The 23,153-nt window shown below is 31.5% G+C and overlaps 1 protein-coding gene and 1 long non-coding RNA gene across 6 annotated transcripts; one reads left to right on the plus strand and one right to left on the minus strand.

Moving 5' to 3' along the window:
• Positions 1–13,065: 13,065 nt before the first annotated feature.
• On the minus strand, positions 13,066–14,245 carry LOC145035749 (uclacyanin 1-like). Its single transcript, XM_078984250.1, has 2 exons — positions 14,024–14,245; positions 13,066–13,771 (listed from the first exon to the last, which is right to left on the minus strand). Exons 1-2 carry the CDS (start codon positions 14,181–14,183, stop codon positions 13,299–13,301), a joined length of 633 nt encoding a protein of 210 aa, XP_078840376.1. The 5' UTR covers positions 14,184–14,245; the 3' UTR covers positions 13,066–13,298.
• A 4,637-nt stretch (positions 14,246–18,882) lies between these two features.
• Positions 18,883–22,517, plus strand: LOC145035751 (uncharacterized). 5 transcript variants are annotated; one of them, XR_013678367.1, is made up of 7 exons: positions 18,883–19,245; positions 19,369–19,668; positions 19,764–20,831; positions 20,991–21,108; positions 21,208–21,315; positions 21,908–21,981; positions 22,069–22,517. It is a non-coding gene; the product is annotated as an uncharacterized LOC145035751 (long non-coding RNA). The 5 variants fall into 5 exon arrangements; XR_013678364.1 differs by having other exon boundaries at positions 18,885–19,245; positions 21,253–21,315; positions 22,069–22,516; XR_013678365.1 differs by having other exon boundaries at positions 18,887–19,245; positions 19,369–19,579; positions 21,253–21,315; positions 22,069–22,516.
• The last annotated feature ends 636 nt before the right edge of the window (positions 22,518–23,153 follow it).

The following is a 23,153-nucleotide window of genomic DNA, read 5'->3' on the forward strand; positions in this document are numbered from 1 at the left end:
TGAATGGTGTAGCAGAGAGGTGCAATCGAACCTTGCTAGACATGGTTCATTCCATGATGAGTCGTGCTTCGTTACCAATCTCATTCTAGGGGAATGCCTTAGAGAACCGCCCATATCCTTAACTTAGTCCTTACAAAGAAGGTTGCCAAAACACCTCACGAGATGTGGACGGAGAAAGCTCCCTCGTTGGCACATATCAAGGTTAGGGGTTGTGAGGCTTTAGTAAGACGAGAGACTTATGACAAGCTTGAACCTCGTAGTGAGCGGTGTATTTTCATCAGCTATTTACAAAAGTCCTTTGGATATCTATTTTATAGACCAAGTGACAATGTTGTCTTTGTTACGAGGAGATGGGTTTTCTGAGAGCGAGAACTCATAAGCCAAGGAGACAGTGGGAGAAAAATCGATCTTGAAGAGCTTCAAGAATCGAACAATGAAGGAACCTCAAATGCTGGCACTCAACTTGAGGAGGAAACTCCTGTTGAGCCGATTGTCGAGTCCTTACCTCTTAGACGTTCCAGTAGAGTTACTGTTCCACCTATGGTATATGGTTTTCATATAATAAGTGAGGGTGATACGTTTATTAGTGATAGTACACTAGTAAATTTGGATGAACCTAATAGCTACAAGGAAGCCATGGCAGGCCGGGAGTCTGCAAAATGGAAAGAGGCCATGGACGGCGAGATTCAGTCTATGTATGACAACCAAGAATGGAATTTGGTTAACAATGTGCCAGGTCGTAAGACGGTCGGGTGCAAGTGGATCTTCAAGAAGAAGACCGACATGGATGGGAAAGTACACACTTATAAGGCGTGATTGGTTGCGAAGGGCTTTACTCAAACTCCAAGGGTTGACTATGATGAGACCTTCTCACCGATTGCCAAGGTAAAATCTATTAGGGTGATGCTAGCCATATCTGCGTTTCATGATTATGAAATATGACAGATGGACATCAAAACCACTTTCCTTAATGGGAAGTTAGCTGAGGATGTTTACATGATTCAGTCAGAGGGTTTTGTCGATGTGAAGCATCCTAATAGAGTGTGTAAGCTTGAGAAATCCGTTTATGGATTGAAACAAGCATCTCGCAGATGGAATATTTGTTTAAATGAGACATTCAAAGAGTTTGGCTTCCTGCGAAGCGATGATGAGTCTTGTGTACACGTCAAAGCCAGTGGGAGTATAGTTAGCTTCCTCGTACTGTATGGCGATGGCATACTGCTCATAGGAAACGACATCCCGACCTTGCAGGAGGTTAAGTCTTGGCTTGGGAAGTGTTTCGCTATGAAGGACCTCGGAGATGCTGCCTATATTCTGGGAATAAGGATACTGAGAAACAAGAGTAAAAGACTAATAGGCCTTAGTCAAAATACTTACTTGGACAGGGCACTAAAGCGTTTTAGTATGTAGAACTCCAAGAAAGGGGAGTTACCAATCCAAAGTAATACCAAGTTGAGTAAGACTCAAAGTCCGAGTATCGAGGCCGAGATAGAAGAAATGAATTGAGTACCTTACACTTCCGCAGTTGGCTCGATCATGTATGCTATGACCTGTACTCACCCTGATGTGGCCTTCGTTTTGAGCATGGTCACCAGATATCAAGGGAACCCTGGTAGAGTACATTGGACCGCAGTCAAGAATATTCTTAAGTACCTTCGAAGGTCCAATGAATGGTTTCTAGTCCTCAGTGGGAGTGATGACTTAAGGGTGTGAGGGTATAGTGACGCTAGCTTTCAGACAAACCGAGATAATTATCGATCTCAGTCAGGCTGGGTCTTTACCCTGAATGGAGGTGCATTGACTTGGAAATGTTCCAAGCAAGAGATCGTAGCCGATTCAACGTGCGAATCATAGTATATAGCGGCGAGTGAAGCATCAAAGGAGACAATATGGTTAAAGAACTTCATTGGAGACCTTGGAGTTGTGCCAACCATAAAGGAGCCTATGTAGATTTTCTGTGATAATGAAGGAGCGGTTGCATTGACCAAGGAACTGAGAGATCATGGTAGATCCCAACATATCGACATGAAATATTACTTTCTTAGACATCGGGTAGAAGAGGGACTCCTCGTAGTAAAGAGGGTATTGTCAGAGGATAACTCAATAGATCCCCTTACAAAGGGACTGAGTAGGGTTAAGCACTTGCAGCACGCTAGGAGCATTGGGCTAAAGGACGATATTAGTAAAGATTAGATAGTTTTGAAACTTGTAATAGATAAATTGTAATTAACATTTGATGATGAAATAAAAGAGTATTATTTATGAGTAAAGTTACCGTCTTGTGTTAATTATTTACCTATTGTTTCAGTTTGCATGTTTTGACTTCCTGAATAATAAGATTATTCGAACAACCCACAATCATTCATATGTTAGAAGTAGGTACGAATGAAGACCGTCATGAATAGGTTTGTAGACAGTCTAAAAGTGTATTAGACATATCAAATGTTTTCTGCAACGTTCATGAGTGCTTATGAAATAAGATTTGAGCATTTGATTAAACCTACGCTTGCTGGAATTGCTTCATGGAATTTATCACGAGTGATCGCAAGACGATAATATCATGTAGTCTTTAAACCTAGATATATGATTTATTTTTTGCAAATTGGTTGTGCATTGATAATGCATAAACGCATCAGTAACTTGATGTTATAAAACACATTGTTGTGCATGATTTGATGTGTAAATGGTAAATGCATATAAGTCGAAGTTTATCTGTTCCTTTTATCCTAAGAGTGTAAAAGAAATATCTTGGGCCCCTCGATGATTTGGTTTGACTTATGTATCGGGACCGGTCGAAACTAAATTGATGTGTTCAATTAAGTTCCATATCAGAAAAATTAGAGATCGAGAAACAAACTGTTGGACAATAAGTATGACTATGTTCCATGTAATTGTCCGCATGTTATCTTGAGAACGGAAGACTATACGATCCCTTATCTAAAGAATATGTTGCTGATAAGATCAGAGTTCGATAACGGCTTTTGAGAGCTACGATTGCTAATCGGATCCTGAAGTCGTACTTGAAAATTTAGTTATTAGACTTATCCAAGTGGGAGACTGTTGGATTAGTGTCTAAGTCCATAACTATATTTGGTATGTACTTGACCTGGTTCTAGCATGATCATTTTTGGGTTGCCTTCACCAAAGCAACTTGACAGGATGATTTATGGAGAAAGAGGATATTATGGTTATTAATATATTATATGAATAATATATTAAAAGAGAAATGATATTAGTTAATTAATATTGATCAAGAATTAGTTAAGAAATTGATTTTGTGATCAAAAGAGATTAATTAAACTAAGGGGACTAGTATTGCCAATTATAAGATAATTGGATTTGGGCTGTTGATCCATGTGGATTTGAGGGGGGACGGAATTAGAGTGGAAGCCCACTTAGATTTTGTCTATATCCTTAATCCAGAAGGTTCTTTGGACTGCTTAAGGCATAAGTCATCCAATTAGGGTTTTACTACTTACATTTTAATGTTTAATTTTTTTTTAAATTAACTCGTATAATATACATGTCTCACACATAGTAATTAACAAATGAAGTGAAATACATCACTTTTCTCCTAATAAACCAAAATGTAGCGAGTTTATTGATATTTTTTTTCTCTTAAGTCGACCAAATTCTCATTCTTTTTCCCTAGATTAACTATTAAGCAAATATAGTTAAAATGAAATGAAAAAAAATAAATATCTTTAATACATAAAAGTTCGACAATAAATGAATGCCTTTAATACATGAAAAGGTTCACACCATATTCCTTTTTGAAGGTGGTTATTTGTTTAAAATCTAAATCGACTCACACTACTACATTGTTTCCTAAGGGCTTATTTGATAGACCTTTTACAAGGTCCAGTACGAGGTTATCTTTGATTCGGTCCAATAAGTGTGTTTGGTATCATCCGTTTCTCCTCTTACTCAGTCTACAATCAGTGCACAATGATCTTATTCGATTCACTAAAATAAAACATTGACTGAGAAATCGTCCATACATGTCCTTCTCCTTCTACACGACTTCCTTCTTATTACCCCCATAGATGATTTCTTCCAGTAGCTCCTCCCACCTTCGACATATGCACTGACTCCTCCATCTCCTACCTACGCCTTGTCCCCCTTTCTTAAGCTCTACTTCCTTATTGTTCTTGTAATTTTCAGGTATGTATTTTTTATAATTTTACATGTACAATGCTTACAACTTATTTTATGTAATTTCTTAACTAACAATTCCTTAACATACAAGTCTTTATTTTGATTTCTATTTTCATTATGGAAAACAATGCTAGAGAAAACTTTCTCCAGTTTCATAGTACTAACATGCTCATGCAGTAGCAATATCATGAGAAATGTTTAAAATAAATATGAATTAATCTCATGCTTACTTGTGGCTAAACAAAACAATGATTTATTGATGAAAAATCACCAATTAATCCCGACCGGTTCTAGTGCATTCCCTGAAGTGAATGCAACATTACATAATCATAATAGTCGTGGGTCTAACCGAGGTCATGGAGGTTATCATGATTATCATAAAAATAACAAGATTACAAGTAACCACCAGAAGTTGGAAAATAACAAAAATCCACATCCTAATGATAAACATGGTCAAGGAAAAACAAAGGTTGAAAATGTTTATCACTAATGTGGAATGACTGATCATTAATCTTGTACATGCTGCTTACCAAAGCATTTTGTTGATCTTTATCAAGATTCTCTAAAATATAAAGAAAAATATCGAAACAAATTTTATTCAAAGTGATATCCATGAAGATCAACTAGAAATGACACATTTTGATGTTGTCGATTTTCTTGTCTACCCCGAAGGGACAAGTGGTGATATGGATGGTGATTGATCAGAATAAATGTGTAGTTTTGTTTCATGACATTTATTATGTTTTTATGTCGTATTCGTTTCATGAGAAATGATGATGTCACAATCTTCCCAAATTAATAAAATATGACTTTATTTCTCTAAGTCGAATATTTCTTGTATTTTATTTATTTATTGAAAAGAAATATGGATATTCGCAAAAGAAATAAGGAATATATGTTTCTTGCAGACAATGCAATACCACATAGCATTTTTAATAATGAAAAGTATTTTGCTTACTTATCAATTAGATAAGCAAATGTAAATATAATAACAAGTAATGCAAAAATGATTGAAGGCTCCGGAAGAGCGAATATAATATTACAACAAGGGACACCAATTACAAATTAGTGATGCATTATTTTCATCTAAATCACCAAGAATGAAGGCTCTGGAAGAGCTAAAATAGTATTACCACAAGTGGCAATAATTACAATTGGTGATGCATTATTTTTATTAAAATCACCAAGAAATTTATTAAGTTTTAAGGATATTCGGTCTAACGGATATCCTATTGAAACAACTAATGATGGTAATAAAAATTATCTCAACATTACAAAAATGATATCGGATAAGAAAAGTTTTTTTGTAAAAATTACTTGTATTGTCTTCCGGATTGTACTATACAAATATTACAATGATTCATGCTATTAAAAATATTACAATGATTCATGTTATTGAAAATAAAAAAGGTATGCTATTACCTTACTAGTTTGGCATGACCGGTTGGGCCATCCCGGATCAATTATGGTATGTAGAATAAATGAAAATTCAAGTGGTCATTCCTTGAAAAACCAGAAGATTTTTCAAGATAATGAATTGTGTAGCATGCTCTCAAGGAAAATTTATTTCTAGTCCATCATTGAACAAAGTTGGGTATGAAAGTCTTAGTTTCTTACAAAGAATTCAAGAGGATATATATGGACTACTTCATCCAACACCATGTGGACCATTTAGATATTTTATGGTTTTGATTGACGTGTTAACTAGATGGTCACATGTGTGCTTGTTGTCTAGTCATAATTTGGTTTTTGCAAGATTACTTGCATAAATAATCCACCTAAGGGCACATTTTCCCGATTACCCAATTATGAAAATTTGACTTGACAATGTTGGAGAATTTACATCATAAGCTTTTAATGATTATTCCATGTCGATTAGGCAACTATTGAACATCATGTTGCATATGTTCATACACAAAATGGTTTAGTTGAGTCGTTAATCAAACACTTTTAATTAATTTCAAGACCATTACTAATGCATTCTAAACTTCCTATATTGACATGGGGCATGCAATTTTACATGCAACATCACTTATATGCATAATGCCAACTAGTTATCATGAGTTCTTCCCTATTCAACTGGTTTACGGCAAGGAACCAAATATTTACCATCCAAGGATGTTTGGATGTACAATTTATGTACACATTTCTCCACCTCACTTCACAAAAATGGGTCCTCAAGAAGAATGAGAATTTATGTTAGATATGAATCTCCATCTATAGTAAAATATTTAAAATCATCAATTGGAGATTTATTTACAGCTATATTTGATGATTATTATTTTGATGAATCATATTTTCCAACATTAGGGAGAGAAATAAAGAAGCTGGAAAATAAAATCTCTTGAAAGGAATTGTCACTTTCAGTTTTAGATCCTCGTTCAAGTCAATGTGAACTTGAAATAACAAAGATAAATCATTTACTAAATGTAGCAAATCAATTGCCAGAAGCATTTACTGACCCTAAGTGGGTAACAAAGTCTCATGTACCAGCTATGCTTACTCAAGTTAGAATTGATATCCCAGAAGGAAGAAAAAAAATACAACTGCAAATGAATCAAAGGCACGCCTGAAGCGTGGAAGACCAACCGGTTCCAAAGATAAAAATCCTCAAAAACAAAATAGAGCAAATATAATTGATGGTCCAAAAGAGAAAACAGAATCTTTTGAAAAGATTAATGAAGCTCCAGAAGAGCCCAATGACATAACAAAAGAAACCGGGGTACCTGAAAAAATGAAAATGATGAGATCTCAATAAATTATGTCATGACAGGATTAAGATGGAACCGAAATAAGATAGACGTCGACGATAATTTTTCATATCATGTTCCGCGCGCAATTATAATGAAAATGAGAATCTTGAACCTAAATCTATTGAGTAATGTATGAATAGAAAATATTGGCCAAAATGGAAAGATGAAATAAATAAAGAGCTTAATTCTATTACTCAACGAAAAGTTTTTGGACCTGTAGTCCGTACACCAAACAGAGTAAGAATAGTGGGACACGAATGGGTATTTGTGCGCAAAAGAAACGAGAAAAATGAAGTTGTGAGATATAAAGCAATACTTGTTGCACAAGGTTTTACCTAAAGACCCGAAATCAATTATGAAGAAACGTATTCTCTGGTAGTTGATGCAATTACATTCAGTTATTTTATAAGTTTAACAATATATGCAAAACTGGAGATGTGTCTAATGGATGTATTTACCTCTTATTTATATGGTTCACTTGAAAATGATATTTATATGAAAATCATAGAAGGGTTTAAGGTGCCAAAAGCACAAACTTCTAATTCTCGTGAAGTATATTTGGTAAAATTAAATAAATTTTTGTATAGATTGAAACAATCTGGCCGTATGTGCTTCAATTGTTTTATTACATTTCTTTTAAAAGAGGGCTATAAAAATGATCCATTAAGCCCATGTGTATTCATAAAAAGATCCGGATCAGAATTTGTGATAATTGTTGTTTACGTAGATGATTTGAACATAATTGGATCTCCTGGAGAATTGGAAAATGTCACTTCGTGTTTGAAAGAAAAATTTGAAATGAAAGATCTTGGTAAAACGAAATTTTATTTGGGTCTTCAAATTGAGCACACCAAAAATGGAGTTTTTGTACATCAATCTAGTTATCTAGAAAAGGTGCTTAAAAAGTTTTATATGGATAACTCGCATCCATTCAGTACCCCGATGGTAGTAAGGCATTTAGATGCCAAAAAGGACCAGTTTCGGCCTTGTGAAAAAAATGAAAAACTTCTTGGTCCCGAAGTACCATATCTTAGTGCTATTGGTGCACTAATGTATCTTGCTAATAATACGAGATCTGATATATCTTTTGCTGTAAACTTATTAGCAAGATATAGTTCTTGCCCAACAAGAAGATATTGGAATAGAGTCAAACACATTCTTTGATATCTTCGAGGTACAGTGGATATGAATTTATAATAATCAAATTCATAAAATGTGAAGTTAATTAGTTATCCAGATGCTGGATATTTATCTGATCCACACAAAGCTCGATCCCAAACTGGTTATTTATTCACTTTTCGAGGTAACACAATTTCTTGTCATTTTGTTGAACAAACTTTAGTTGCTACTTATTCTAACCATGCAGAGATTATAGCAATTTATAAGGCAAGTCATGAATGTATTTGGTTAAGAATTTTAACTCAATACATTTGCAAGAATTGTGGTCTAACTTCTAACAGGGATGTTCCAACCATACTATATGAAGATAATACAACTTGTATAGCTCCATTCAAGGAATGATTTATCAAAGGAGACAGAACCAAGCATATATCACCAAAGTTCATTTCACTCGTGATCTTCAAAAAGAGTGTGACATCAACATCTAGAAAATTCAATCCAGTAACAACTTTCCTGATTGGTTTACTAAAGCACTTCCTACATCGAAATTTGAAAAGATGGTAAGAAACATTGTTATGCGGTGCTTCAAGAAAATCAAGTGATGTGCTAATCAGGGGGAGTTGGAAACATATTGTACTCTTTTCCTTAGTTATGTTTTTCCCACTGGGTTTTCTTAACAAGGTTTTTAACGAGGCAATTGTTTCCAATATCTATTATTAATCATGTACTCTTTTTCCTTAATAAAGGGTTTTTCCCATGAGGTTTTACCGATTAAGGTTTTAACGAGGCATGATACAATCGTCATTCAAGGGGGAGTGTTATGAATTATTATTTAGTGAATGACTATTGGATTCTCCATTTTCCCCATTACTCTCCATAATTAGTGAATATTATAACAAACATTATTATGAGTTTTATGAGTGTAGTTATGCACCACTATAATGTGCATTCATATCATACATGACCTTTCATCTTCTTTATTTAGTATAAATAGTGAATATTATGTATTGTAAAGTTTGATGATTTCATCACAAGTATTGGAATAAAAGTTCTCTCTACTCTTATTTCTTTCTTTACTTTATAATTTATATTGTTATTTGATCATATTTTATAACATATATATATATATATATATATATATATATATATATATATATATATATATATATATATATATATATATATTAAAGTTATGAAAGATTTTAACAGTAAAGTGACACTTTTTTTTGTCAATTTTGGTCCTCCAACTTATAACATTAACTCTTTACCTTTATGCTTTTGTTCACAAACAATTCTTTCACTTTGATTTGAATTTTTCATAACCATCGACTTTTATTATATATTATTAGTATTTAGTCTTTTAGCATAAAATGGTCCCTCATCATTATTATTATTATTGTTAGAAAAAATTACACGATTGGTCCCTGTGGTTTACCATATTTAACATTCTCTTTTTTATTTTAAATTATTGTTTTATTTAACGGACAAAAAACAACCGTCTATATTTTCCGGATTGGTTTGCGATCGCTGCCATACATGGCAATAAAGTTCAATTTGTGAGGTCATTTCTTTATTTTTCTCATTTATTGCAAGAAATAATGATTTAAATTTCTTTACTTATGTAATTAGATGACATTGTTTATCTTCCTTTATTAGATTATCTCAATGCAATTCAACATTCTACTTTACTTTACAAAACAATACCTTCTGACTCCGGCAACGCCGGAGAATCTTTTCTAGTAGATATATGATGATGCTAAATCGTAAAGTTCGTTTTTTGTTTTTGTTGAAAAATCATTTGATTTTGGTTTCTACGATTTAATTTAGAAAAATTCAGCCTAACAAAGTTAAACTAATTATAAAAACCGAAACCGAATGATTTAAAAAAAAAAAAAAAAAAACTGAAGTTTGCAGTTTGACATCGACATAGATATGGTTGCTATTTTTCTGAAGAAAAAAAGATTATAATTTTGATATAGTAACTTTTTCCAATAAAAATAATCATAAAAAAAAAAAAAACAATAATGGTTGCTATTGAAAATTTTGAAAATATTGATGATTTTTATAGAACAAATAAGGCGGCATTGTCTGTTTGACTAACATTTGCGGGTCATGGTGGTTGCCATATAATTTTTTTTCAAATATGGATGAGTGTTTTTAATACAAATAAAAATTTAATGGTTAAGTTGGAAAATAACAAAATATAATGATTTTTATGCTATTAACTATATTAAAAAAATTCAGTAACAGATATTGATACATGAACTAGTATATAAAACATCCTAAAATTACAAAAAAAAAAGTTATTTAATTATTTTATTATTTTATAGCTATATAACAAGTATTATTCTATTCATTTAGTCAAAATAAACACCATAAGTCAAAATATTTTTCCTGTTAGTTAACTAATGAAGTGAAATACATCAACTTCTAGTTACTCCTAATGAAAAACATAAACCAAAATATATCGAGTTTATTGATATTTTTTCTCTTAAGTCGACCAATTTCTGATTCTTTTTACCTTAAATTAACTACTAAACAAATATAGTTAAGATGAAAAAAAATCAATATCTTTAATACATAAAAGGTTGACACTAAATGAATACCTTTAATACATGAAAAGGTTCACACTATATTCCTTTTTGAATGTGTGACGCTTTATAACATATCACTACTTTAAATAACTAGATAAAACATAAAGTTAAATTAGTAGTCTCGGACTTAAAAAGTGAATAAAAAGGCCCAATTTTAGTTAATAAACTATACCCAAGTCCCAACTCTCCCCTTTATTCCATTTTGAAAAAAAAAATATTAGAAAGTAATATATATCATATATCGTATATCCTAAATACCTAAAATTTTAGAAAACTACTATTCGTATCCAGGGACAAATTATAAGGTAAAAAAACAAAATTTGTTTCTTCAAACTTATCCTAACCTATTAAAATTTAAGATGTATTTTACAAATGACAAACAATTATTGAGAAAACAAAATAAAGAAACAAAACCAATAAGAGTAAAACCAAATAAAATAAAGACAATAAAAATGAACTTAGTAGTAGTTTAGCTTTTGTTTCCCAATAAAATTCACAACCAGTTTGTTAGACTTTCTTTTTCTTCCTAACCATAGTTGTCAAAATCGCGATCCTGATCGTAGGATCGTACGATCCTATGATCCTAGGTATGAAAAACGATCCGGATCGTAAAAGGATCGTATTTGGGGTAGGATCGCAGGTAAGATCGTAAGATCGTAGGTAGGATCGTAGGATCGAGATCCGATCCGATCCTACCTTCCTTTGATTTTTTTTTTTTTTTTTTTTTTTTTTTTTTTTTTTTTTTTTTTTTTTTTTTTTTACAAATGAATTTTTTTTACCACTTTATGCCTTTTACCCTTTACCAATCTACCATTTATCATTTTTTATTGTGACTTATGACTAATATTTTGAAGTTTTTATAACTTTTGAATGAAAAACTAAATGTTTGAAATAGTTTTTATGATTAAATATTATAAATTAAAATTATATTCTATTTTGTGGGATCTTAGGATCTCGATCCCGATCTTACGATCCCGATCTTGCAAACCCAAAATCGATCCTAGGTAGGATCCCGATCTTGACAACCTTGTTCCTAACCATATGCCAACAATATTAAAGGCCGAAACAATTAAGATGTACTCAAACAGTTAAGATGTATTGACCTCTTTGATTGTCGCAAAAGGAGAAAATTTTATTTATTACCTTTCTCTCATACGCGAACAGAAGCTAGGAAACATTTATGGCGGAGTAGGCCGTGGAGAGTGGACGAGAACTTCATAAATCATAATACGATATGGCAGTGAGCTTATTTTGCAGGAGGATGAAGTTAATTTTGTAGGATTCTATTTTTACATGTTACCAAAATATGAATTAATATTTAGCTTTGGTTGTTTAGGCTTGTTTATTAAATTTATCGGTTTCCAAATGGAGTCTACGACGTTTCAAAAATTTAGGGAATATATTAACTTTCAAAAGAGCATTTATAGAGAAAGGAGACTTCACCATATATATAAAGATATAAGAGAGCCCTTATAAAGAAGGAATGCTACTAAACACATAAGGAATAACATTGTACTGATATGAGATACATTAACATAGGGCTATATACATATAGCCGAGCTTTTAGTAATCACCTATAGGCTTCATATGACTAGGTGCAATACATAAATTAGAAGTGTTTGGGAGTGCATCACTAGACTACCCTCTACTGCCTCTGTCATTGTTAGTACCTAAATATGAAAATATCGGATATCATATAATTTCGAATCGTTTTTTCGAATACAATTGTTTTTGAACAATCCTAGTTACTTGTTGTTTCGAGGTGGATCCAAATAACAACCTAAAGCTATCCAAATATATTCCAACCACTACAAAAGTGTTCACAAAATCCAACAGAAATATATAACAAGAATAGCGAACACACTGTGATATACAAAACTTAAATGGCAAGCAAATCAATACAATAGTCACTAGCACATTGATGGTGAATTCTACAACGGGTGAGATTGGGTGCATCTAAGGGGATAAACAAAACTTATATATTGATAATCAAATGGGGGTTACAAACGTGTACAAAATAAGACAACACCATATTTTCAATTAAATCGACACATAAATTAAAACGAAGGGGAAGAACTAGGACTTGGAATTTATCTTAAAAGGGTTCTTAGTTACGTTTGACCACATTACACTGATGACCACATAGGCAACATGATATGTTCGGGCCTTTCGCACCTTAAAGATTACCAAATTAAACCTTCACCATCCGATTTTTGTTAGGTAGTCATGACATGTCATTGCCATGTAGCCAAACCCTATAAACCCTATATTCGATACGTGTATTGTATTGTCTATATTACATAAATATAAATAATCTTGACATATAGATGGGATATTGGGATAAATAATAAGTTGTCAAATAATCCTCGCAATTCAAAAGAAATCTAAATACAACGATTCTCGATATATTAAAATTAAAATCATTTTTGGATACCGTTCAGTTTGAAACAACAGCAAAAGCAATATAGGAAACCATCAATTATAATTGCATTGCAAATTACACATTATAATCATTAAATAAACAAGTGAATAACAGAATCTTAACAACAAAATGTATTTATCAACAACTCTTGGTAATTAATTTGAAACTTTAACTAACAACAATACATAAAATTAATCCAACAAGATGCATCAAAGAAATCATGGATAGAAGAAACACGAATCAAACATCATCTTATATCATCATGAGGAGTCCTAGACCCATCATTGAAACAGCAGTCATCTTTACAGTTTCAGCTGATGAAGGTGGTGGTGATGGATTTGCAGGGACAGGTGTTCCAGGGGTGGTAGAAGCCGGTGGTGATGGTGGAGATGGGGTAGTAGATTCTGGTGGTGTCGGAGATGCAGGAGTGGTGGCTGTTGGTGGTGTCGGAGATGCAGGAGTGGTGGCTGTTGGTGGTGTCGGTGATGATGGAGTGGTGGCTGGTGGTGGTGCTGGCGATGCTGCAGCTACTGTTTTAATCTCAACCTTCATTCCTTGATCACAATGGCCAGGTGTGCCACAGATGAAATACCGGCTTCCCTCATCCGATAGTGCGATAGTAGTAGGCGCAAGAGAGTTACTTGAAATTGGACTACTTGTTGAGCAAGAATCATAGTCATCCTTGGACACTTCCAAAACATTGTGGTTTGGTGTATAACTAAAAACTGCAAGAACAATCGTTTCATATTATTGGCTTAAATATTATTTAAATAAATGATGTTTAAAAAAAAGTTAATGAAATGATGGTTGGGAAAATTGAAAGTAAAAAATAAATAGGGAAAAATTAGTAAAGTTTAATGAGAAAAGAGTCATATCTTATATTTTTTCCTGTTAAATAGAAAAAAAAACCACTTATATGCGTATGAACGGATTAAATCATGTCAAATTGAATCTAGAGTCAGAAAGACAACACATACCTAGGTTATCGCCTACTCTAAATGTTTCCAATGAAGCCCACGAACTGAGGTCAGTTGAGGTATCCCATCCAACGTTGTGATCAACAGCTAGTGCCAATTTAATGAGCATCGTTGTAGCAACGATGCTCATTAGAATCTTTGTCGTCATTGCAAGAGCCATTGATGTGTTCTTTTGGTCGAAAGCTTTTGTGAGAAGAATGATGTGGGTTTTTTGGTTGAAGGAGATCACATATTTATATACATGAAGATGATTTTATATGTGATGAATTATTAGATGAACATGCATTGATTCCAGGTTGTATTGTGCATTTTGGTCGTCGAATTGATTTGGTAGAGGGAATGTGGATTAGTTGACTTTTGAACATCAGGAACAAGTGTTACAATACTTTTATATTTGTGTAATAAGGGTGTTCGGATTTTGTTATAATAAAATGATTATATGTGATTTGAAATAATCAGAATAAGATATTCAATTGTAAGAACATGGACGGTAACTAAACATAGTATTCTGATATGTTTTTTTTTTTTTTTTTTAAATAGTAAATTAGTTCCAAATGTATGAGAAGTTGTGATTATATTAACAAAGAAATGAATAGAATGGCAACAATGAACATTTTTATATATCGTTGAATTATTTAAAAAAATAAAATAAAAAATTGTATAGTTATTATAATTTATACATATATCATCTGATTTACCATAAATCCTTAGAATATTATCATCTATTCTTAATATAAATATGAATATATTAGCTTTTTAGATATTCATTTAAGATTTAAATGAAGGATTTTATAAGAACGAAAGCTATATATTAAAAAAATTAGCAAGTAGCTAAGCAAATATATCTACACATGGCATTAATTGGGTTCTATAACCAAACAATCATACCTTTTTTTATTTTTATTTTTTTTTAAACCGCAAACAACCTATTGGTTTCAAGTTTAGAGCTTCTATGAAAATCTTAGAAATAATTGCATGACAATGTAGTCGAAGATGACAATTTTTTTTTTTTGGGTTTGACATTACAAAAAATGACTTCGTTTCTATGTTTCAAAATACATACATTGTCATGATCAAACCGGCATCGAGGCACTTTCTTTGGAGAGTCATGACCATACTTTGTGCTTCCCAAGCATTAACGCCCGATAAGTTGTAGAAGCGCAATCTATCGATATCTCATCATCTCACAATTTGATTCCATATAGAATTGACCAGCGGGCATAAGAATAAGATATGTTGAAGATTCTCATATGTAAATCAAACATAACACACATTAACTTATCCATTTCAATTCCTCTCTTATTCAAATGATCTTCATCCGTATTTTATTAAGATGCATATGGCAAGGTTGCAAAATCACCTTAATGGGAACCAAATTATTCTATCTCTTAGAAGGTTGCTCTATAATCAATTAATGTGGTTTTATCAATGTAAGATATTGAGCCAATTAAATCGATAACCGGAATATATATTTGTTATAGCATAATTGATCCGGATCAAAGTGAAACACTCTAAGAAATCAAGTGTTTAATTTTTTTTTTCTCCGAGCCAAACTTTCTCCCAGAAATCATGTAAGGCTCACTTCACCCACCTTTTGTATACATAAATAATCAATACCGTTGTCTCTAAGGTTGTCCACTGCTCTAACAATACTGCTACAAAGTGTTGAAACATTTTTTTTATTAAACGCTTCAATTCAAATACTCACATCCTCATGTATGACTTTAATAACACGAACTGATAAAACTTGTTGATTTTTTAAGAAAACACTATTTCTATTTATATAAAAGTGACATGTTAAAAGCAAAGAGGCTACCTAGACAAAGTCCACCATCTTCTCTACTTGTTATGACTTTTTTTTTTTTTTTTTTTTTTTTTAGCCAAGTGAGTTTTGTTTCTCTATTTTTACCACCCGCATAGAATTAATTTCTAAGAGATTCCAACTAATGAGCTATCATTTTTCGGGGCACAAGAAATAGATAAATAATAAGATGGCATTCTTCCCCCAACAGACAAAAATTGGACCTTCCAACGGGAAAGTTTAGCCACGAACCACTATCTATATCTTCCAACCTCCCCCCTCGACATGTTGCAACTTTTGCTTTCTCTTAAATGATTGTTAAGTTTTTGTCACTGATGCTCCAAATTTGATTATCAAAAACTTATTACTTGATCCCAAATTAGAATAACTTTACACAAACACTTAAGTTGATTATCTGCAACTAGAGATTACGAGAATTAGATTGAAACACACATGTACATCAAGACCTCTATAATTTGAATATGATCGGATTTGATCAAATGCATATACATACGTATCCTTTTTATCTTATATGAAGTTGGATCGTATTTCATTAACTATATACATTTAAGTGTTTAACAATTTATTATACAAAAGTGTCTTCATGTAGTGATTCATACCTACTTTTGGGAAACATGGAAGGAGGGGCGGACACAAAAATACATAGGAGGTGTTGCCGATATGGAATATGTGTTGCCGATGAAAAACAGGTAACAAGAAAACAAATTTTTTTCCATTGCGGACAGAAGAAATACGTGTTGTCGGTGTCACACCGGGACCTTACTAAAACGGCCCTACATTGAAGTTTCAAAAATGCAACTATCTTTATAAGAGTTAAACCAAGAAAGAACACTATTTTTTATACTATGGTTATGCAAAGCACCAAAATTAAATTGAAATGGATGGGTTGGCAACAAATCAAATCAAATCGTTGTTATAAATTCTATGTAAATATTCTTCTAATTGTCTAGCACCTTGTTAGGATTTTTTTAATATATATCTGTTGTATGATATTTTAGTTATTTACAATAACTAAACATGAACTAAACATGTGATGTATCGATGTTAACGAAAAAAATAAATTGTGTATCATTAGCCCATGTGAAGCGCGATTTTACATTGGAGTAAAGGGTGTTCATAGAAACCTCTTGATTTAGATTTTTTTTTTTTTTTTTTTTTTTTTTTAATCTAACCTAATAAATAAAAATCAATTTTATCAAATATCATGTTTTTATTGAATTTGACACATATCATTTTCTAAAATTTTTTAAATTATTTCTTTTCACTTGTCATTTTCTTAAATTTTTTATTTTTTAAAAAATTTAAAATCCACATATGAGATTTATATATGTAAAATAGATGATTCTATTAAATTTCATAATAAATACTCTACAACCTTTATTACTTGCTTTATTTATTATATTCTTTGTAATTATGTAAAATTATTATTTTAAAAAATATGTAATGCTTATAATTTTATATTAAACTTTTTTTTAAACTCGTGTAATACACGGGTCTCACACTTAGTAATATTATATTTTTTATCATGGATACTATTGAAAATATTAATAGACATTATATAAATTTTAGACAAAAGACAATCCAGTAAAGAAAATGTATCATAAGACATTAACAACTTTTTACAATTACAATTAACCTTTGGTAAAGTTAATATTATACTTGCTTTATAAGGTATTAATGTATTATTGACAATTCGATCTGATAACAAAATATATTTCACGATAATGTTTTTAGATCGATTAATTTGAACGTCCGTAAGTTTGAATCATGTATTTGCCATTGGTTTGTGTTGTTTGCCATTTTAAAGACTCAAAAGATCAATATTAAAGATACGAGTACGTATGCTTTAGATTTAAATTCCAAAGATTTGTGGTCAAATAAATGTATGATCGTGGGTTATTTTAAGGCATATTGACATGTTTAGCTGTTTTACGTGCCTCCATTTATGTTGGCGGACCTATGAGGGTTGACTAAAGGACATCTAAAATTGAGAATGTCATATTGTTAATATTATTTATATATTATAATTTACACTTATTAGTTAATATGTTTTTTATGTATTAGTTAATATGTTTTTTATACATTAGTTTATTATAAATATTCTCCAAGCTTTATTTAATCTCTCTCTCTCTCTCTCTCTATATATATATATATATATATATATATATATATATATATATATATATATATATATATATATATATATATATATATATATATATATATATATATATATATATATATATATAGGGGAGGGTTCATGCGAAAATGCAAATAATTTGCGAAAACGCGAAAACAAGAAAACCATATGATATTATGTCACCTCAACATTATATTTTGGAAAATAATTCATCCAAACTTTGAAATACATGATGATAATCAATGATAGATGATAGACTATTTCATATTAGCAAAGTATGATTTTTAACATTTTTATTATGAAAACATGAATTTAAAAATGATTAAGGACGTGAAAAAAATATAATTATAAAAACCGTCTTTAAATCTATATTATCATAACACCATCTAATGTAAACTTACTATTTTTAATTTATTGCTAATAAAATTATTTTTTTTATAGTACATGTATCTAATTTTCATAAGATAAAAGCTGTTTTCGCGTTTTCGCAGGATATTTATATTTTCGCATGAACTTACTTCTATATATATATATATATATAAATTATATATATATATATAATTTACACTTATTATACTATATATATTATATATATATATATATATATATATATATATATATATATATATATATATAATTTACACTTATTATACTATATATTAAATTTCTCCATCCTTAGCTACAGTAAACTTGCTAAGGTTGGAGCAAAACTGATCCTTCTTTATATATACATTTGGTAAAATAAGTCCTCTGCTTTTTTGGGCAAAATCGGCCCTTCCTTTATGATTATCTGTTCTTTTTCCAGCCTATTTTTGTGTGGAGCTTTTATGGCATTTTTTCTATCTTTTATGGTCAGTTGTTTGACACGTGCTTCTTTACGGTTATGTCCACCGTTTTTTCACAGTCACCTTTGGGTTGTCCACCGCCTAATTTCACCTTTCCACCGCTCAAATAATCTACCTTCCATCACCAGCTCCATTTCATGTTTCTCGATTCTTTAGAGAACCACCCCACCTCGAATTTCCTTCTCACCGGTCTTTGCTTTTGTCACTGGCGGTTTCCTCTGACATCTGCGTCGCCCGACCGTTGTTTTTATCCCTAACTTCACCGGTGGTCTCTCTATCCGAAAGCATTGAAGATACCACAACACGAAAACGGAGACACGAAACCTAGAGGCGCCAATGGATTCACCCCACCTCTTTTTCCACAGTTCATCAATCTCTTCCATCTACTGTAAGGTCTTCTAAATTCATTGAAGCGGTATGATTTTCTTTCTATTTGAGTTTGATTTAGCATCGTTCTTCACCATATGACGACCGTTGGATAATCAACTTACTCGATTCTTCTTCTCTCATCTCTATTTCCTTTTCAACATTATTGCAGCCTATCCTTTACATTCGATAGCTTCTCTCTTTTCTTCTTCATTTGGATTTCATCGGCCATCCATAGGGAAACATCTACTGCGACGTATTCGAAGCCGGCTGATCATCGACTCCATTCCCACCCATTCGTCATGAATCCGCTTCCATGATCGGTGCCTCAACGCTCTTCCACCACATATTCCATCGTCGCACACAACAAATTGTAGAATCCGGTTCGATTCTATAAGCCCTACATCCAAAAATGGTCCCCATTCCTCGAATTACCGTTTTCTCAAAATTAGGGCTTTCGTTTTTAGTAGTCGTTAGTTTCTTTAGCAACTCTTTCATCTTGATCCCAAAATCTACTCTCTCTCATCTCTGATATCATTAAAATGAGATACGTGTTTCTTATTTCAGTGATAAAAAGATTGAAGGAGATGAAGGTTTGTGTTTAAGAGGCTAATTGATTGCTGAAAGAGTAGATTCCAAGGCTACTAACGATGAATCTGAACAAATGGACAAAAAGATTTGCCTTTTTCATACTCATTGTATATTTGAATCTGTTTTCTTATAGTCAAATATGTTAGTGTGTATGTGTGTGTTTCAATAGTGAGTTTTTGATTGCTAATTCTTTATTAGATTCTCAAACATCACCATGTTGACTACGTTCTTTGTTTTTTAAAGCTAGCCGAGATCAATTATTCTTTTACTCTTATCTCTTGAATTTTTGTGTTCTTTGTGATTAAGCAAGTTTCACTTCTAATTTGTATAATTGAAAGACTCCTGTAGGTGAATAAGGGAGGGAAGGGGACCGTATGTAAAAAACTCATACCTAATTTACATCATTATTGTTTTTTTTCTTTGTTATTATGTTCTGCTAAGAGTTCATATTACAGCTAATTTTATTATTTGATTTACATATTTATTTACTTATTTTTAAATGTTTGAATTGAAAGGATGAAGTTGAAAAATGGTTGGATAAAATAATCGTTGGTTTATGATAAAAAGATTTTTCCCTGTTTTTAAACTATCATATAACCTTTTTTGTTTTAATATTCCTTTTTATCACAAACAGTAATATCCAAGTATTTTTTTAAAATTGGTAAAATAGTGATGCATGTGTGTCTTTAATGAGAAAAACTTAGCAGACTTATTCTATAAATTATAGAATTGCACTTTGATGAGTTTTTTTTATTGTTATCATGGCTTTGTTGGAGTAAAAGAGTTGATCTTGACAGATATGAGAAATTTTTTTGGAGTGATGGTAATATATAGACTAGAAGCTTCCATCTAAAAGATGTTGAAGGGTTAAAATGGGAAAAAATAGCTGTTAGTTATTTTTATTTTGAACATTATTTTTATGGTTTATTAGAACCTTTTATCTTTATTGATGATTAATTATGCTACTGGATGTATTTTCAGTATGGATTGAAATTAGAATTCTTGAGTATGGCTTCCACCTCATGAATTTGGTTGTAAATCGAGGTAACATTTTAATGGATCTATTGAAACCCATTTTATTTGAACATTACTAGCCATTAACATATATTTCACTTTTTATTTTCCAATGCATGCCATGGTTTCTGGATTTGATATGTAATTGTTCAATTTGCATCCCATCTTGACTATAATTATTCTTATTAGGTTTACATCTGGATGCTGTTGGAACAATTGTATGTGTTTCTGGGACTCATATCCATGCATTGAATTGCAAAACCATGGTTCGGGTATGCTGAAATGACTTGCAAAACCAAGGTTTAAGGTAATGATCCATTCAATTATTCTTATTTGGTTTGATTTTGTGGAATGTTTAAAAATTGTTTCGTTCATTATAAATTAAATTTATTTTATAAATAATCAGATTTTAGAAGATACATGCATGTTTTAAAGCCATTAGTTAAAACAGGTGAAGGGGTTTGTCACTAAGATGGAAGAATGCATGGGTGCTTGTGATTGTATTATAACAAAGGTATACTGCTTCCATCTATTCACCTCCAAATTTTGAATTTTTTGACATAGATTTTTGGGTTAAATGTGTATTTATGCAAAAAAAGCTTTTTTTTTTATATAATATGTAATATGTTTAATCTCAAAAAAGCCCTCTACTTTGTATTTTTTTTTTCCAAAAAAACCCTCATCCTTCTAAATGCTTCAAAATAAACCCTCGACTTTTTTAGTTTTTCTTGAAAAAACTTCTCACGATTTATAATTTTTTTTTGACAAAAAATGATTAAAAGGGCCAGCTCGAAAAAAATGAAAAAAAATATAAGGTCTTTTTCAGGAGAAAAATAAATTCGAGGTTTAGTCTAGAAAAATCACAAAATATTACTTTTTTTTAGATTAACCCTATTTTTTATACAAAATCTGAAACATTGTTTTATAAACCGGTAAAAAAGTGAAATATCGTTGCATAAATAAGCATTTAACCGTTAGTCAAATCAATTGTCTATGAACAAATAAGATAATTCTTTCCAATTTCAAACTTATAATATTACTTTTTTGACACTTAAAAATTCAAAAGTTAACGTTGACTTTTCCATTGACCTTTTTATTTCTCATAGGCTGGTCGAGGCACAATTACAGAAGCCATGATCCCGATCTCACCATCATTCTAAACGATTACATTGTTGACCAGGTAATTTTGTTATTAAAGTTGATTTCAGAATGCAAGGGTAAAATGGCCATTTTTGTCTCAACACCTTAGAAATCTGATATTGTACAGGAAGTTGAAAATGTACCCTATGTAATGGAAAATGGATGTGGGAAATTTTCAAAGTCACCAAAGGAGATTGCAGAAATTGTTGGTCAATGGTTTGGACCTAAAGCACATGAACACAAGACTATGATAGTGATTGATCTGAATTAAACTATCACAGATCAATAACAAACATCGAATATTAAAACACAACATATATTCAATATCGGTACATATTTGTTTGTTTCTGAGAATTTTTTTTAACAAGGCTCAAAAACGGTAGAAGAACAAGGATAAGATGAGCAACATACCCACAGTGTGTAAATGAGGCTAATTTTCGATGTCATTTTCGTGTTATACTTTGCTTTTTTCTTTGTTTTCAAATGATTCCTTATTTAATCATGACACTTAAATTCTGAATGTGTTTTTGTTTATCTGTGTAGCTTTAAGAATCCAACATATGTGTTTTAAAAAGAGAATAGATCTCAGTTTACTTCTACTTTATTTCATTTTTAGGCATCATACGTTCATAGTCAACCAACTATAGCATCCTACTTCCATGACGAACGACTGATAAACAATGACACCATCTTTAACATAATGTCTTCCGTCGGTTTTGTTTGACATTAGCAGCAAATCCAACCCCCGCGAAGCGGGGTTTCCTATCTAGTTAGTTAATATGTTTTTTATACATTAGTTTATTATAAATATTCTCCATGCTATATATATATATATATATATATATATATATATATATATATATATATATATATATATATATATATATATATATAAACGCAACAGTAACTTGGTGTTATAAAACGCATTATTGTGTGTGATTTGATGAGTAAATAGAGCGAACATATGAGTCGAAGTTTATCCGTTCCTTTTACTCTAAGAAGGATAAAAACGATATTTGTAGGCCCATATGATTTAGGGATGACACTCTAAGCACTTGACCAAGCCTGAACTGATTTGATTTGTTCAATTAGTCTGTCGTCATAAATCGGAAATCGGGAAACAACACATGAACGGAGAGAATGATTATAATCCATGTCTCATTTCATACGATATCTTGTAGAATGGAGGAATATATTATCCCTTATCTAATG

The sequence above is a fragment of the Lactuca saligna genome, chromosome 3, assembly GCF_052625555.1.
Source record: "Lactuca saligna cultivar CGN05327 chromosome 3, ASM5262555v1, whole genome shotgun sequence".
Classification (NCBI taxonomy): domain Eukaryota; kingdom Viridiplantae; phylum Streptophyta; class Magnoliopsida; order Asterales; family Asteraceae; genus Lactuca; species Lactuca saligna.

What these genes read in the sequence shown, in the direction of transcription:
- LOC145035749 (XM_078984250.1), bottom strand. Translation starts at nt 14,183, where the DNA reads ATGGCTCTTGCAATGACGACAAAGATTCTAATGAGCATCGTTGCTACA. An exon ending in TAGAGTAGGCGATAACCTAG is followed by an intron (nt 13,772 to 14,023) that starts GTATGTGTTGTC and finishes TTGTTCTTGCAG; the next exon opens with TTTTTAGTTATACACCAAAC.